At 47.0% G+C, this 17,043-nt stretch overlaps 1 protein-coding gene across 1 annotated transcript in view; it reads left to right on the top strand.

The window, feature by feature from the left end:
- KCTD19 (potassium channel tetramerization domain containing 19) overlaps positions 1-17,043 on the top strand; it is a 29,614-nt gene that overhangs the window by 8,019 nt on the left and 4,552 nt on the right. The window contains exons 3-10 of the mRNA XM_059383702.1: positions 8,447-8,597; positions 9,821-10,012; positions 11,236-11,367; positions 13,128-13,338; positions 14,503-14,663; positions 15,964-16,067; positions 16,564-16,706; positions 16,910-16,993. Coding sequence (XP_059239685.1) covers positions 8,447-8,597; positions 9,821-10,012; positions 11,236-11,367; positions 13,128-13,338; positions 14,503-14,663; positions 15,964-16,067; positions 16,564-16,706; positions 16,910-16,993 — 1,178 coding nt within the window. The remainder of the gene's footprint in view (positions 1-8,446; positions 8,598-9,820; positions 10,013-11,235; positions 11,368-13,127; positions 13,339-14,502; positions 14,664-15,963; positions 16,068-16,563; positions 16,707-16,909; positions 16,994-17,043) is intronic.

The raw sequence follows: 17,043 nt of genomic DNA, 5'->3' as shown, positions 1-17,043 counted from the left end.
ATCATTGACTTCTATCTTCATATTAGACCAGGAGTCATCCAACTATACCCTTTGGATAAAATCCAGCCCACTACCTTTTTTGTACAGCATGTTAACTAAGAATGGTTTTTACATTTTTATATGGTCAAACAAAAACCAAAAGAAAAATATTTTTTGGTGCATGAATATTACCTGAAGTTCAAATTTCAGTGCCTGTTAAGTTTTATTTTAGCACAATCATGCTCCCTTGTTTATATATTGTGGATAGTTGCTCTTCAGCTTTAATAGAGTTGAATAGTTGTAATAGGGACAAAATTCTCAAAGCCTAAAATATTTGCTCTCTGCACTTTTACAGAAAAAGTTTTCCAGGGCACCTGGGTGGCTCAATGTATGAGGCGCCCTGGGTGGCTCAATGTGTGAGGAGCTCATGTTTTGATCTCAGGGTCATGAGTTCATGCTCCACAATGTGTCAACCCCTGGCCCACACTCTAATGGGTCACAAGAAAAGCATGAAGACCAGTTAGGAGGCTCCTGTAGCATCCAGATAAAATACAGTGGTAGTTTGGCCTAAAATGGTAATAGTAGAGTTAGAAGTGTCCAAATTCTGGATGTATCTCTTGAGAGAACTGACAGGGTTTGCTAATGAATTCTTGGTATGAATTGTTGGTAGGGTAAGAGAGAATGGATTAACTCCTTTGTATTCTGAGCAGTAAGCAAATGGTGGATTCCAAGGGATGAGCAGGTTTAGGGGGAAAATCAGGGGTTTGGATTTGAATGTGTTAAATTTGAGAGGCAAGAAAAGGGTATTAAATATCCAAGTGGCAATGGTGAAAAGGTGGCAGGATGTATAAGGTCTGGAATTCATGGGAGCAATCTGATCTGGAGGTATAAATTTGGGAGTCATCAAAGCTGCTATGTAAATCCATGAGTCTGGATGTTCACAGAGAAAATACAGAGTAGTCATTCCAGGTCTGTACATTACCATTACAGTGTATCCTGGAGCTTTCTATGTGATTTGGGAAGTCCCCTTTGCCTAAATAAATGTAAGCTACTTCCAGCCTCTCACAAGCTATCAGCCTGGTTGAGAGTCAGCTGCTACTTCAGTGTGAAATTTCTCTTCAGGGTCCCCCACAAGGCTTTTGGCAAACTATAGTTTCCCTTTTACTCGTCCCCTTGAAGCCCACTGAGGACTTAGCATGACAGTGCATGCTACTTGTGTTTCCTTTTCCATTGCCTTCTGGGGACTTCTAAGTTTAGAAACTTAAATTATTCTGCCTATGAGCATTCTTCTACCAGCAAGCAACCCAAATGCACCTGCATTCCTTGTGCTCGAGGGAGCCAGGGAGTTTTTATGTTGATCACACAAATGATGCTTTTATGAAAACAGACAAGTAACAGGTCTCACATTTCCTATTACTCATGATGTGAAGACAGATTACCACTGTAATCCTGGAAAGCAAGATTACATCAACAGTAGATACTCATCTCAACAGCATAGCTTGTCTGCGGATGTATGGGTAAGTGGACAACCCTTGACGTGACATCTGCATGCCCTGTCCCAGCACATACACAGCCACGTGCATGCATGGGTACACACACACACACACACACACACACACACACTTTGAAGTTCAACCATGTCCCTAAGCACCCCAAATGACTTCTCCTCACACCTTTTAACTTGCGATTTCTTCTTCCTAGAATGGTCCCCCTACATGTGATCCAAGGGAAGCCTAGCCTGACATTTCCAGGCAGCGTTCTGTTTCTCTGCTCTCAGAGTTAATTCCCGTCACCTATCAGTGCTATTCTGTTTGGCTCAGGTATTCATGTATCTTCCTCCTTCACTAGCCTGTATTCTTTTCATATTTACATTCCCAGCCTCTCACAGCACCCAGCCTGTAACAGATGTTTAATAAGCATCCACTGAGAGAACACTGAATAATGTACCCACGATGACCTATGAAGGTTGAAGCTACTTCTGCGGGGTCAGGGAACTAGAGGTAGTCGTGGGAGAGGCGGGTTTGAGATATTGATAGTTGTCTCTTATTTGGCTCCTTTGGCTGATAGCAGCTCTTCTGCATCCTCTTGTTCTACTAGCCTTGCTTCCTTTGAGTTTCACATTGATGTTGGCCTTCCTTGTTTTTATAAGGCAGTTGAAGATTTGTGGGCTCCTCCAAGCTCCTTCCAGCAGCCCACATCAGAGCATTAGGCATCTCTGAGCACTGATTCTGCTTTGAAAAACCTCCATTAAGTCCCTGAGCTCTGCCAGTAGTACATTCGTGAGCCCCCTTGTGGTGGTCATACCTACACATGTGCACAACTGCCCCCACGCTATTAGTCTTACACTGCTTCTGACTGACGTGTTTCTTCACTACTGTCTAGGCCAAAAGTAACATTAATTATCCTTGTGCTAGTAACTAGCCATCTAAATGCTGGTCTATATTTCCCTAAAGAAATTCTCCCTCAGGGCAATGGGTTAAGCCTCTGCCTTTGGCTCAGGTCATGGTCTTGGGGTCCTGGGATCAAGCCCCACATCGGGCTCTCTGCTCAGCAGGGAGCCTGCTTCCTCCTCTCTCTCTCTGCCTGCCTCTCTGCCTACTTGTGATCTCTGTCTGTCAAATAAATAAATAAAATCTTTAAAAAAACAATGACTTGAGATCCCACAAACTATTGTGGCTGCTGCAAATACAGCAGAGAACAAAACAGGCAAGAAGATCCTCATGGTTTTGGAGGTTTTATCTACTAGGGGAGACTAACAGATGATAAATAAATAAGTAGGTGTTATTGAGAACAATAAAGCAAAGTGAGGGAATTAGGGAATGTGTTCTTTTGATTCATACAGCCCCTGAATGGCTTCCCATGAGTAGAAGGCTTTGTGTTACTAGAAGTCAGAGCAAGGATTGACTGAGAGAGTTTTAGAAAACAACCTAATTAAGGTTTCTGGGCCAGTGCATGTAGCATGACTTGACTGGCAGGAATTGTGATCTTTGGGGATTTGTATGTTTTTCGTTTTTAAGATTTGTCAAACATACCTTCTTTCTTGGGGACGCCTGGGTGGCTCATTCACTTAAGCATCTGCCTTCAGCTCAGGTTGTGGTCCCCGTGTCCTGGTATCGAGTCCCAGTCAGGCTCCTTGCTCAGTGGGAGCCTGCTTCTCCCTCTGCCTGCTGCTCCCCCTGCTTGTGCCCTCTCTCTCTCTCTCTCTCTCACACACACACACAATTAAATAGATAAAATCTTAAAACAAAGCAAAACAAAACATACCTTTCTTGGAGATAATGGTACAGCTCACACTTTACATTTGTAGAAGTAGCAAGAAATGGAGATTTCATTTCTTCAAAATAGATCATTCTCCTCTCAGCTAGTGTATCTCTCAAGCTGGTCGGACTGTCCTACCCACCCACCCCACAGGGTATACCTGGATATCAAACAGTACCTCCGAAAAGGGAGTCCAGGCCCATCCTCCGGGCTGTTTTCCCAGGGATTTCCCTCCAGCAACACATCCTTGCCACAGTGGCCAATTTAGAGTTGTTCAAGGGCACTATTGTTTCCTCCACTGGGACAGAATTTCAGGATTTGAATCTGCAAGTGAAATAAATGACAGGTTTGAGTTCTTCTGCTGCAGTCAGCTTAGCATGGGTATTAGACGGTCTGCTGTCTCTTGTAGGCTCTCCCTGGTTTTACTCTCTTTTCTTTCTACTTCACCAGACACCTTTTTTTAAAAAGATTTTTATTTATTTATATGACAGACAGAGATCACAAGTAGGCAGAAAGCAGGCAAAGAGAGAGAGAGAGGGAAGCAGGCTCCCTGCTGAGCAGAGAGCCCAATGCAAGGCTTGATCCCAGGACCCTGAGGTCATGACGTGAGCCGAAGGCAGAGGCTTAACCCACTGAGCCACCCAGGTGCCCTCACCCGACATCTTTTGATCCATCACCAATCAGACCCAAGTGGAGATCATTTGTCTTGTCATCCTGCTCCCTCGCCTTCTTTATATCCTTGTCCCTCTCCCCACCTAGATCTTCCCTCTGGGCTCTAAGTCCCAAGTTGGAATCACTGCATTCCCCACCCTCTGAACTCTCTGGGCTCTGCCCACTGTAATCCTGTGTTTTTTCTCAGTTGTTTTTTTTTTTGTTTTGTTTTGTTTTTGTGAATGCAATCTCCTTCTAGGCCAGCTCATTTTGGGCTCCCTCGTGTTTCATTTTGCTCTTCTTTCGAGAGGACTCAGTTTTCTCTCTCTCCATTTACACATATTCTTTCATTTAACACATCAATTCTGAGCATTTACTACATATTAGGTTCTAGACTAGAAGCTGGGGATGCATCAAGCTGGCTGTTCCCCCCCACTCCACCGAAGTCTGAAAAGACAGGCCTGAAACCAAGCTAGGGACCCAGAAAGAAAAGTTTGGAGGGGTCTGTGGGAACAAAAGAGAATGACCAATTCTAGCTAGGGGAGGCTCCAGGCTTTTCATACAGAGAAGGGAGGAGAGAAGTGTTCTGGGAAGAGGAAATTGCATATACAAAGTTGAGGAGGCATTACAGTGTCTTTGAAGTTTACAGAGTTTAGAGTCACTGACGATGGGATACAGACAGAAAGAATGGTAGGAGATGAAGCTGGAAAGGTAGTTTGGGATCTGACCCCTAAGAGGAAGGAAATTAACATATATATTACTTCCTTTAATCCTTACAACAATACCTTCCAGATTTTCCTATCTCCAGTTTGCCTGTGAGGAGTCTGAGGCTTCTAGAGGTTAAGTGACAGATGGGAGGCAACTTGTTAAGAGCAATGGTGAAGAGCATGGATCTGGAATTCTGGGTTCCATTCCTAGCATTTCCACTTATTTGGGGCACTGAGTACTTGTTCCCTTCTTGGGCCTTGTTTCCCATGGCTAAAAGGGAGTGATAATAGCAAAGCCTACTTGGTAGGTGGGGGAGGTGGGACATTAGGAGGATTCAGTTTAAAAATGCCTAGATGCATGGGGTGCCTGGGTAGCTCAATGGGTTAAAGCCTCTGACTTTAGCTCAGGTCATGATCCCAGGGTCTTGGATCAAGCCCCGCATCGGGCTCTCTGCTCGATGGGGAGCCTGCTTCCCCCCCCCTCTCTGCTTGCCTGTGATCTCTGTCTGTCAAATAAATAAAATCTTTAAAAAAAAAAATGCCTAGATGCAATGTCTGGATGGCTCAGTCAGTAGAATGTGCAACTTTTGTTCCTGAGGTTGTGAGTTCGAACCCCATGTTGGGTATAGAGATTACTTAAAAATAAAATCTTTTTTTTAAAAAATATTTTATTTATTTATTTGACAGTGAGAGATCACAAGTAGGCAGAGAGGCGGGCAGAGAGAGAGGAAGGGAAGCAGGCTACCTGCTGAGCAGAAAGCCCGATGTGGGGCTTGATCCCAGGACCCTGAGATCATGACCCGAACCGAAGGCAGCGGCTTAACCCACTGAGCCACCCAGGTGCCCCAAAAATAAAATCTTAAAAAAAAAAAAAAAAAGTGCCTGGGCAATAAATGTCAGCTCCAAGTGACCAAGATTCAAAGCCCAGTCTGTCTGACACCCTTGTGCTTTTTGTGTATATCCTGCTGCCTTTATTGATTGTGAAGGACCTTGCATTCAATGCCAAGGAGAATTTGGAGGTCCCATAAATAGTGGGGAGCACTTAAGCTTTTTAAGATGGAGAGTGGATTGGACTCATTTGAATGCTTGAAAGATCACGGAGAGGGCCTGGGGATGAGAGGACCGGGACTAGGGGAGGGGAAAGAAAGAAGAAGGTGGAACAGAGAGCAGGGCATGGAGTCTTAGGGCTTGCTGGCTGACTAGTGTGACCATCAGTCAAGTCATAGTCCCTGCTTGAAATCCTTCAGTGTCTACTCTTAACCAGGGGAGATATCAAACTCTTCAGGCCAGCTTACAAAGCTCTTCGCTCTCTGGCTCTCTGACAGAGAGCGAAGAGCTCTGTAAGCTGGCCTGAAGAGTTACTGCTCTAGATTCATCTCCCTCGCTCCCTCAACCTCCAAAACTTTTTTCTTGAGATTTTATTTATTTATTTATTATTTTTTAAAATTATTTTATTTATTTATTTGACAGAGAGAGACCACAATAAGGCAGAGAGGCAGGCAGAGAAAGAGAGAGAGGAGGAAGCAGGCTCCCCGCTGAGCAGAGAGCCCGACGCGGGGCTCGATCCCACGACCCCGAGACCATGACCTGAGCTGAAGGCAGAGGCTCAACCCACTGAGCCACGCAGGCGCCCCGAGATTTTATTTATTTATTTGAGAGAGAGAGAGAGATTGGGAGAGGTCAGAGGGAGAGTCAAGAAGCCGACTCCCTGCTGAGCAGAGAGTCCAACATGGTGCTTGATCCCAGGACCCCAAGATTATGATCCAAGCTCAAGGCAGACACTTAACTGACTGAGCCACCCAGGCGCCCCAACCTTCATACACCTTAAGGCTCCAATCAAGGCACAGGGGCAGGTGGCCTCAGTATTTACTCTACCTATCATCCTCCCACCTGTCCTGTCCTTCCTGTGCAGTCACTGTTTTCTTTATTCCACTTATAAATACTGCCACATTATAATAATTATAATTATAATAAATAATAATTTATTATTATTACCATCATCATCATTATCATCTCATTTTAATTCAGTAATCCTGCTCACCCACTAATGCAGAAACTGTTCTGGTTTCTCTGTTATCTTCCTAGCACCTCATTTTTATTTCTCTTTGCCCGAGGCTGGCTAACTCCCTCATACAGAAACCCATCTTTCACCAATTTCCCTCCTCAGGGTAGCTGAGAGCTTGACATAGAAGCTAAAGTCATGTGCAATGCTGAGCAAAGGGGGAGAAGAAAGCTTACATTTCCTTCCAACGCTGTGCAAAGAAATTCTGGGGTTCCTGGAGCTCCTGAAACTTCAAAAACGATGCTGGCTTTTAATCTCCGTATATATAAATTGTTGGTTTTCTCATCTTTTCTCAGCTTTCCTCCAAGCTGAGAGTTCCTTGAGTCTAGGCACTGTATCTGTGGTCCTAGTAATACACAAGCATTTCTCGAATGAATGAATGACAGACTCTCTTATGATGTTTCACACACACCCTGTTCCTCCCTCCCGTTATTCAGTGCTCCCAGAACGCACTCCCCATGACCCTGATCTTTTCCAGTCCTTCCACAAATCCACCAGTCACCCTAAGTGAGGAAGATTCTCCCATTTCTAGTCCCCTCCTTTTACAGAGGCTAAGCGATTATGTGGGTGCAGTGTAGAGCCATGGCCACCAGAGGGCACTTTCAAAGTTTGGGCTTCCTATGAGTAACTTAACAAGAGCCTCACCTCTGTAGTTCAGCTTAGAAGCAGGTTCTCATATTGAGTCCACGGTGTTTTGTTGATTTTGAGGCTCTTAAAGAAAAGAAAAAGTTGTCCTGTGATGCCTTTCAAAAACTACTTTTCTATATATCTCCAGAAATTTCTTGGGAAAATACTTTTTTCTTCTAGAGTAGGGACAGGAAAAATGGGATTGCTGTTTGATAATCTGCCCCTTATACAGGACATTCAAGGGAGAATGGGTCCTTGAGTGACGGGCAGCACCAGCCCACCTTCTGCTTTGAGCTTCAGCCCTGCCTACCTAGTGTGCTCCAGATTATGTACCCGACCCTGGTCACCTGCTCTTTCAAGTGGAGAAGCTCTGGACGTGAAAGACTGCTTGAGCAAGTCACAGATCCTTTACCCTCAATTGCTTCATCAGTAAAATGGGAATGCAGACATTTACCACATCTGTCTCACAGAGTTGTGTCAGGGTAAATGAGCAAATGCATATGAAAGTGCTCTGAAAACTGTGGTACCCACTGCCATGTCCAATACCCTGCTAAGCTCACGTTCCAGGATTAGGATGAACACAAACGATAAGCAGATCACAGCAATTATACAAATTGTTGAGTGGAAATGGTAGAAAATCTCCAGTTTTTAATGATTAAATATAAATTACTCTTTAGCTTTATGTAAGATAAATTTCTATTAATCAGCATAAAATTATAACCCAAAAGGATTGTTTCAAAAATCAGAAGATGGTCATTGAAATTTTGAATATCAGCATATCATCTTGTAGACTAAATTTTTATATTTTTGTGTGATTGTCTAAATTTATTTCAAAACACTTTACCAGGGATGCCTGGGTGGCTCAGATGGTTAAGTGTCTGCCTTTGGCTCAGGTCATGGTCCCAGGGTCCTGGGATCGAGTCCCGCATGGGGCTCCCTGCTCAGCAGAGAGTCTGCTTCTCCCTCTCCCTCTGCCTCTCCCCCTGCTTGTGCTCTCTCTCTCTCTCTCTCTCTCTCTCAAATGAATAAATAAAATATCTTTAAAAAAAAAAAAAAACACTTTACCAAAGTAAGTCACATGCTATTTTTCCTGGTATTTGCCCTAGAACTGATAATTATGCAATTTAGAATTTTCAAGGCAGTAATTTTCTGTATCTCACAGACTCTAGATAATCTGAAGGAAGGGAAACACCACCTGCGTGTACGGCCTGCGGACATACCTGTTGCCGAGAGAGCATCTTTGAACTACTGGCGAACATGGAAGTGTATCAGCAAACCCTCAGAATTTCCTATAAAAAGCCCCGCCTTCACAGGTATACCCACTGGCTGACTGTTACTATCGCCCACACCACCTTCCCTTCTCCTCGCCCTAACAGAGTAGCTTCCTCCAGAGAACAGTCTGATTGCTGAAGTAGTTCTGGATGATCTCTCTACCTCTCCATCATCTTCTTTGATCTTGTACCCTGCACATGTCCTCTCCAAGGGCGCTTACCCACTGGAACTAAACATCCTTTTCCACGTTCATTCCTCTGCATACTGGCTTCATTTGGGCAAGGCTGGAGTGTATTCTGCTCCCTCCTAGTAGTCTGAGAACTCCACCAACCGTTCAAGTCACCTCTTAACTACCACACGAGAAGAGTCCCCAAATGATCACTGTCTGATGGGTGACTTGTGGTATAGATTGGCCTGAGACACCAATACAGCCATTCACGATTATTGATGGGTTTCAAGCTTCTGAGAGAGTCAAAAGCATCTGTTTTGTGTCTGTGGCTAACAATGGTTGGTTTGATCAATTAGAAAAAAACCAGATGGGGGGGTTGCCTGGATGGCTCAGTCGGTTAAGCAGCTGCCTTCAGCTCAGGTCATGATCCCAAGGTCCTGGGCTCAAGCCCCACATCAGGCTCCCTGCTCAGCAGAGAGCCTGATTCTCCCCCCACTCCCCCCATGCCTGCTGCTCTGCCTCCTTGTGCACTCTCTGTCTCTCTGTCAAATAAATAAATATAACCTTTATTTTTAAAAAAATATTTTATTTATTTATTAGTCAGAGAGAGCAGGAGAACACAAGCAGGCAGAGCTGCAGGCAGAGGCAGAGGCAGAGAGAGAAGCAGGCTCCCCACTGAGCAAGGAGACCAATGTGGGACTCAATCCCAAGACCCTGGGAATATGACCTGAGCTGAAGGCAGCAGCTTAACCAACTGAGCCCCCCAGGCATCCCTAAATATAACCTTTAAAATAAAAAAGAAAAAACCAGATAGGTAACAAGTATGAATTTAATGACTTTGAGTCTATAAGCCAAGCTGCTACAACATGTCCTGCTGCCTTTCATTGTAGATAAACTAGATGTCTGTGTCCTTCTTCCCACCATACTTCTGCGTTTGGTGTTAGGGTTACATCTGGAGAGAGGGGGATGGGGAAAGGAGGCACCTAGCAGGGACCATCTCTGGGTTGATCTCCCCAGCTTTCTCCAGGACCCTGGGATAAGTGAGAACCCTGGCTTCTGAGAAGTGGTGATGCCACTCTGAACATTGTTTTCCAGGCCTACATGATAAGGCACCTTTGGGACTCATGGACACACCACTGTTAGACACGGAAGAGGAAGTGCATTACTGTTTTCTGCCCCTAGACCTTGTGGCCAAGTACCCAAGCCTTGTGACTGAAGACAATCTGCTGTGGCTGGCCGAGACTATGGCCTTAATCGAGTGCGAGTGCAGCGAGTTCCGCTTCATTGGTGATTGCTCTATCCCGGGAGAGGGGGGCTGGTAGATCCTATCCACCTCTCCCCATCCCACATCCCATGGAGGCTCAGCTTGGTGCTTAGAGCCTCAGGAACTTCCTTGGGCTGAGGTCATGGAGGCATGACAGAGCCTTCTGGAAGGCAAGCAGATTCCCAGCATTAGACTCCCACAAACCTCAGGGTTATTCTGTTCATTTGGGGATGGCCTGGATATAAAGGAGCACAGGGGGGTGCCTGCAGTTATGAGGGGCCACAGGAGTTGGTGTGAAGGGCAAGGCCCTGAGCTGGGCTCAAAAGTCAGCTACTCTCTAGCTTGCTTTTATGTGTCTACCTGGGTGGGTTCCCAGCCTCAGTTCCCCTCACCATAAAATGAGGAAATACGGTTTCCTATTCCTATTCCTTTGTTTCAAAGAACGGTCCCTACCTGCTCTTATATCCACTAAATCCAGAACAAAAGAGAAGGAGAGCATATGGTGAAAGGTTCCTCAGAATCATTGTAAAATTGTCTGCTTCAGCTAGTGGCCTAAGGAGGGAGATCTTCAACCCTGGACAGAGAGAAACCCCCCCACCCCCACCCCAGGATACGCTCTGGTCAGGGTGTGGACTGAGGGAGCTCTTTGATTCCAAGATGCTGTTGCCGCCTAAATGAATAGGACAGGAAACACCCAAATTGTACTGGGGCCCCAATTCCTGGAACCCCAGCCTTTCCTTATAGTCACCTCGAAATTTATCTTGATGTGCTTCTGAATCTCCAAGTTGATTCACACAGGACGTTAGCGCTGACTCCATCCCTGCCTCCCACACTGCAGTCCAGGCAGGGACAAACTACAAGTGCCACCTGCCAGCCCAGCTCAGCTGGGTGCTTCCTCTGTAAGCGGCAAGACAACTCCCTCTTTTGGAATGACCTGCTCTTGGGTCAAGACTCACAGGGTAAGTCTCAAGGCTAGTAAGTTCACCAGGAAGTCTTGGCCTCAAAGCCCCAGGCCAGACGAAGGGAGGCCACACCTATGGACTCAAACACAGGAAAACAATGTAACCTGAGGTCTTTCACCTTGAAACCACAGACTTGAAGCTAATCTAACCAAATATGCTTAGAAATTGTTTCAGAACAAAGAGAGCCTAGGATATGTTGCAGAACCACAAACCTGCCAAAATCCGGACCTACAGCTGAATCAGAAATAACCTCCTTAACCATTTTGTTTCCCTTCGTTTTCAAGTGAATTTTCTACGCTCACAGAAGATTTTACTACCAGATAATTTCTCCAACACAGATGTGTTAGAAGCAGAAGTGGAGATTCTGGAAATCCCCGAGCTCACTGAGGCTGTAAGGTTATACCGGATGAACATGGGTATGTCACCAGGGGGACCTTGCCCTCCCCTTGACATGCTGGGGCAGTCCAGGCTTGAGCTGGAAAAGCCAAGATCAAACGTCTCCCCTCCCCACCCACAACCACTTTGGGCTTTGGCTCAGCCCAGCCTGGGTGGGAAATCCAGGCCCGAATGTCCTAGGGAAGGAGGTTGGGCCCATGTGCAAGCTTCCTGGGGGTACGGCGGGTGTGCCCTGCTTGTGGAAGTGGTGAGCGCCTGGGAACTTGAAGCACCTGATGGCCACTGTCGTTCCTCCTTCGGGCACAGCTGGAGGACATGGGAGTCTCTCTGGCACTTCCTCCACTAGTGCTCAGTGATCCCGCCCACCCCCGGATTCCCTTGTTTCCTCCTTTACCACCTCTGGCTGCGGTGCCTGTCTGCCTGCTTCTGACACTTCCCGACCAGGTCCAAAGCAGGCTTTCATGCTCCCAGCCTGCCTCATTCGAGTTTCTTCCTCGCGTGTTTTATTTGCCTTTCATCATCCCATCGCCCAAATCCCGTACGTCTATGAAAGCTACTGTGCATGTTGCAGGGAACCAGCTACCCCGGTGCGGCCTCAGCTGGCGGTGCTGAGAGTCTAGAGAACTGTCTTGCGCGGGTGGAATCTGGCCTGTGCATCACCAGACATTTACTCACGGGAATAAGGTCTTTCCCTGTGCGTAGGCCCAGCTCTCCCAGCCTCATCCCCAGGCAAAGTGGGAGTTCTACCCAATCTGCAAGTAGTGGCATCCTGCAGCAAGTCTCAGGAGCCTGTTCTAGGGACTTACAGTCCTCTCAAGGGGGGTGAGTTCAAATCCCTCCTTCAGGGGCTCCTATTTCTCAGAGGATGTGGGCCAGCGAGAGATGCTGTAGAGGTGCCTGCTCCCCCAGAGCCATGAGAAGTTGGAGGGAAAGCATGTTTGCAGTCAGGCTCTGTAAACCATGCAGCAGCCCTCAAAAACAAAGCATAGTTTTCACCTTTTATTAAGCACATAACTAAAGGAAACAGCTCCAGTAGCCTTGGAGGGGGGCCAAGCTGCCCTTAAATCCCAGCTCTGCCCCACCTAGCTCTGTGGTTTGGGGCAAGTTATTTAATTAGCCTCTCAGGATAGCTTCCTCATCTGTGATACAAGGACGGGTATGACCCTTCCTGGAGGGCTGCTCAGAGGGTTGGAAATGATCCATGGAAATCACCCAGCAGCTTGCCTGCTGGCCCACTGTTGCCACTGGGATAGGATCCTACAGATTGTGCACTGGGCCTACTGCAGTAGAGCAAGGGCCTGCCCATGAGCCAGCAACCCATACCCAGTCTGAAACTAACACCACATGGTGTGTCTCTGGGGAAAATCCTGCCTAGGAATGATAGGGGCTGTGATGCACAGCAGGTCCTGTGCTATGGTTGCCGATCCATCCCCACATATGGTCAGAGCAGAGCTTAGAACTAAAGGAGATTCCTGAAGAGGCTGGGGCCAAATGGCTGCTCTACTGAAATTTCTGAAAATCAATTGTTAATGCTACAGCAAACTAATCCCCCCCCCCAACTGCTACCTCCCAACAAATAACTTTGACCTCTAAACCCAACTAAGTATTCACAAAATTATATTGATTTTGAGAGGATCCGGATTTGGCTGTGCAAGGAAATAAGCTCCCTCTAAGCTTCTTTAGTACTAATTCAAGGCAGCAGTAGGAAGCAAGACCCAAAGCTTCTAATAGAGATATGACCATGAGGGGTCTAGGAGTCACCCCATTCTCACCGGCACAGGTGGCTGTTCCCGGACCTCTTGTCCTCCCCCAAGCCCTGGGAAGGGGGGCCGTACAGCAGGCCAGGAGTCTGTGAAGCCGTTGTACATGATGGCGCTGGGTCTGCTTGTCAAGTACCCAGACTCCGCACTGGGACAGCTCCGCATCGAGAGCACGCTGGACGGCAGTAGACTGTACATCACGGGGAACGGGGTCCTCTTTCAGCATGTCAAGTAAGGCCCTCCTCAGAGAGCAGCTTGGTTCCCCTCAGGCTGGTCTTTGCCTTTCCTCAGGAACCAAACTGGGGCCCTGTCTATGAGCCAGAGGGAAGTCATGTCCTTGGAGGCAAACCCATCACCACCACTAAACCTAGGCCTTAGAGGAGAGGACTGGTGCTAAGTAGAAGGGTTCCCAGGGTTCAAAGTCTTCAGATAGTGGCATACTTCTGTTTTCTGCAATCCATCGCTGTTTTTAGCCCTGTTCTAGGTCTGAGGTGACCAGGCCACAGTCACAACCCTCAGGGTGCTAGATAATTTCTCCTCCATGCAGACCTTTCTAGAAAGGTCCTCCCCATGCCCCTCAACCTTTGGGAGGCTTGGTGAAGACACAGAAAGGCCAGAACTGGGAGTGAGCTCCAGAAGCAAAGCCAGACAGGCTTTCTGAAAGAGGCAATACCTGGCCTTTGGCTTGGGGGATGAGCTCTTGAATGTCCCCATTAGAACAGGAGCATGGATTCTAATCCTGTTTTATAGAAAGGCAAATTGATGTTCAGAGTGAAGCAGTTCTCTTAGGGTCACAAAACATGGATACTACAAGTAATCATAGAAGTGGGTTTTCCTGAGCCCCTAGGAAGGTCAGCCAGTCCTTGGCATTTTGGGCCTTTGTGGCCCGCACTATCCATCTCTCCCAGAGATGTCCCATCCCTGATATCACAGAGGGCAAAGACAAGTGCCTTTGGAGGCAGGGGTTTGATGTTCAGACCCCCAGCCTCTTTCCTAGGCACACAGGGTATCAGTAATCTCCTAAGACCATGGCAGGTCTTCGGGATACTTCTGGGGGCATGACATGGGCAGATACTTATGGGGGTAGGATAGGAGTGGCTGGGCCCTGGCCTGGCTTCTGGAACCTTAGGCATAGCCTAGAAGCTTACAGTTAGTTTATTTAGAGGGCTTTGCTAAAGTAGGTCAGACTCAGCTCCAACATGGTGAGCCTTGTGTGTCCAAGTTCGTTCTCCCACAAGACATCACCACATTTCTGGTTAAAGCAGGAAATGACATAGTGGGCACAGGTTTGAGGCAGTGGTAGGGGCAAGGCATTCTAGAGTGAAAAGTTGATAGGCTAGACTCCCTTGGAGTGTGGTGCTGAGGTTCTCTTTAACAGGCCTTTCTTCTGGGCAGGAACTGGCTGGGGACTTGTCGGCTGCCCCTGACTGAAACTATTTCTGAGGTGTACGAGCTCTGTGCCTTCCTGGACAAGAGGGACATCACCTATGAGCCAATGAAAGTGGCCCTGAAGACTCATCTGGAGCCGAGGACTCTGGCACCTGTGGATGTGCTCAGTAAATGAGAAATCTTTATTTGAACTTAGCATCAGAGGAGGGCTTGGGCATCATAAAGGGAAGTTAAGGCTGGCCAGACCCAGGAACTATAGATGGAAGAGGAGAGGAAAGCCAACATTTGTAGGTTTTCCTAGAGGGAAACTTTCATATTAAGGTACCCCTCCTCACCTCAAGCCCAGGAGTAGTCTTGAGTAGTATACACGGGGCCTGACCTCAGTATGGGGCTGCATGGGTCTCCAAGGGTATGACTGCTCTGGCTCTGAGAGCTGACATGCTGTGCTCCGTTGATTCTCATAGCCATTCAGGGAGGGACAATCTCTGAGTCCATTTAACAGAGAAGCAGAGGCTTGGGGAGGTGACTTGGTCAGATTACACAGTGGGATAGTGATTGAGCTAGAGTTTGAATCTGAGTCCAAAACTAATGTTGTTTTCACCAGCTGCCCTATAATCTCTAATAAACAACCTATTAACAAGTTGTTAGATCAAGTTTCTACTGTATTTCTATCATTCAGCAATAATAAATTTATTCAGCACCTACCATATACCAGGAAAGAAGTAGACCCTTAGAGTATAGAAGTGAGCAAAACGGACCCAGTCCTTATCATGGAGTTCACAATCTAATGATATACCTCTTACCTTTTGATTGTATAACCTAGGTATATGCCCTTTACTCCTTAACAAAGCTCATTGGAAAATGGCTCCCAAACATCAGAACAAAGCCTAAGTCTAACCTCCCCCAGGAAAAGGGTCATGGGTTCTTCTTCTCAAAATAAAGCCCCGTTCTCCAGACAGGCCTAGAGGCTTGGTCTCTTTAGCAGTGAAGTGATTTGATGAGAGCTGGCAATGTGACATTTGCCAAACCATAAGCATGAACATACAGAGGGACTCCTCACCACATGAAGAGTCACACACCCAGGACACACCAGCCAGAAACCAGAGGCAGTTGGCAATGTAGGTGGATAGGAACATCAGTGCAGCTTTCCTGAGAGAGGTGGGTCGGGGAAGAGCAGCAGTGTCCCTGGGATTGAGATTTTCGAGGGTTCTCCCTTCCTACCCCGAGTTACCAGCTGACCCTCCAAGCTGCCATTCCAAACCCATCTCACCACCCAGGAAAGTGAGCTGGTGAACTGCAGGAAAGGCCTGAGAGAAGGTTGGTTTCAGGGATTCCTGCTGCTTCTCAGAGGAGGCAACACAACATGACTAATGAAGATATTGAGTCTTAACCTGCATTATTAACCAAAATATCCCACTAATTTCCTTTCTGGTCATGTGACATGTTCCTTTTCCCTGGTTTCTTCAGATGAGGAGTGGACGGCAGAAATTACTGTGTATTCCCCCCAACAGATCATCAAAGTTTATGTTGGAAGCCACTGGTATGCAACCACCCTGCAGACCTTGCTGAAGGTATGCTGGCCCCAGGCTGCCCTCCTTCCCTTTCAGCTTCTGTGGCTGAGCAGCTATAGAAGCTTGTCACCTGACCTTCACACAGCCCCTAGCCCCTGCTTAGAATAAGACCTGTCCCCTGCTCCATGGCCCAAAGTCCTCTTACTGTATGAGCAGCACACTAGGAAGGCCGTCAAGAGTTTGGGTTAGGAGGAGACCAGTCTGAGGGGTCTGGACCAAGGAAGACACAGTTTGGGGTTACGAATGCCTTGAGAGGGTGGTCTAGTCTAGTCTAGAAGCCAGCAAAACTTAAAGCAGGGAGGGATGTTCTTGTCCCTGGATGCTCTGCTTCCCACTATGGCTCCCTGTGGCCAAAAAGACGGGGAGATGGAAATCCCAAAGCCTCTGTTCTAGAATGGTTGAGAAAATGAAGTAAGAGAAGACTGACCTGTCTCTTACTAAAGACCCAGCCCTTTAACTAACAGACTAACAGAGTCTGGTGTACAACCCCTTGCAGTATCCAGAACTTCTATCCAACCCGCAAAGAGTGTGCTGGATCACTTACGGGCAGACCCTGCTGGTCCATGGGGATGGCCAAATGTTCCGACACGTTCTCAACTTCCTGAGACTTGGAAAACTGTTTTTGCCATCTGAATTCAAGTAAGTGACAAATGGAAGGAAATCGTGATGAAACCCCTTCCTTCTACAGTGAAAAAATCTTGAGTTTGTAGCCTTCAGGAAGGAGGTTGGGTTATTTACAATATGTATGTAAACTGCTGTTCAAGGCAGCAGCTCCGAAGCCTATGCCTCCAACCACTCTCCTAGTGCAGCTGCCCAGGCTGACGACATCTTGTCATCCACAGGGAGTGGCCCCTATTCTGCCAGGAGGTAGAGGAATACCACATCCCATCCCTCTCAGAAGCTCTTGCCCAATGTGAGGCATACAAGTAAGGAGATTTTGATCTAGGCACCATGTTCTATAGTTTGGACCTTTATA

Source organism: Mustela nigripes, chromosome 17 (genome assembly GCF_022355385.1).
Source record: "Mustela nigripes isolate SB6536 chromosome 17, MUSNIG.SB6536, whole genome shotgun sequence".
NCBI classification, from domain to species: domain Eukaryota; kingdom Metazoa; phylum Chordata; class Mammalia; order Carnivora; family Mustelidae; genus Mustela; species Mustela nigripes.
The sequence above is the reverse complement of the archived record's forward strand: the minus strand, read 5'-3'. Positions and strand labels throughout refer to the sequence as shown.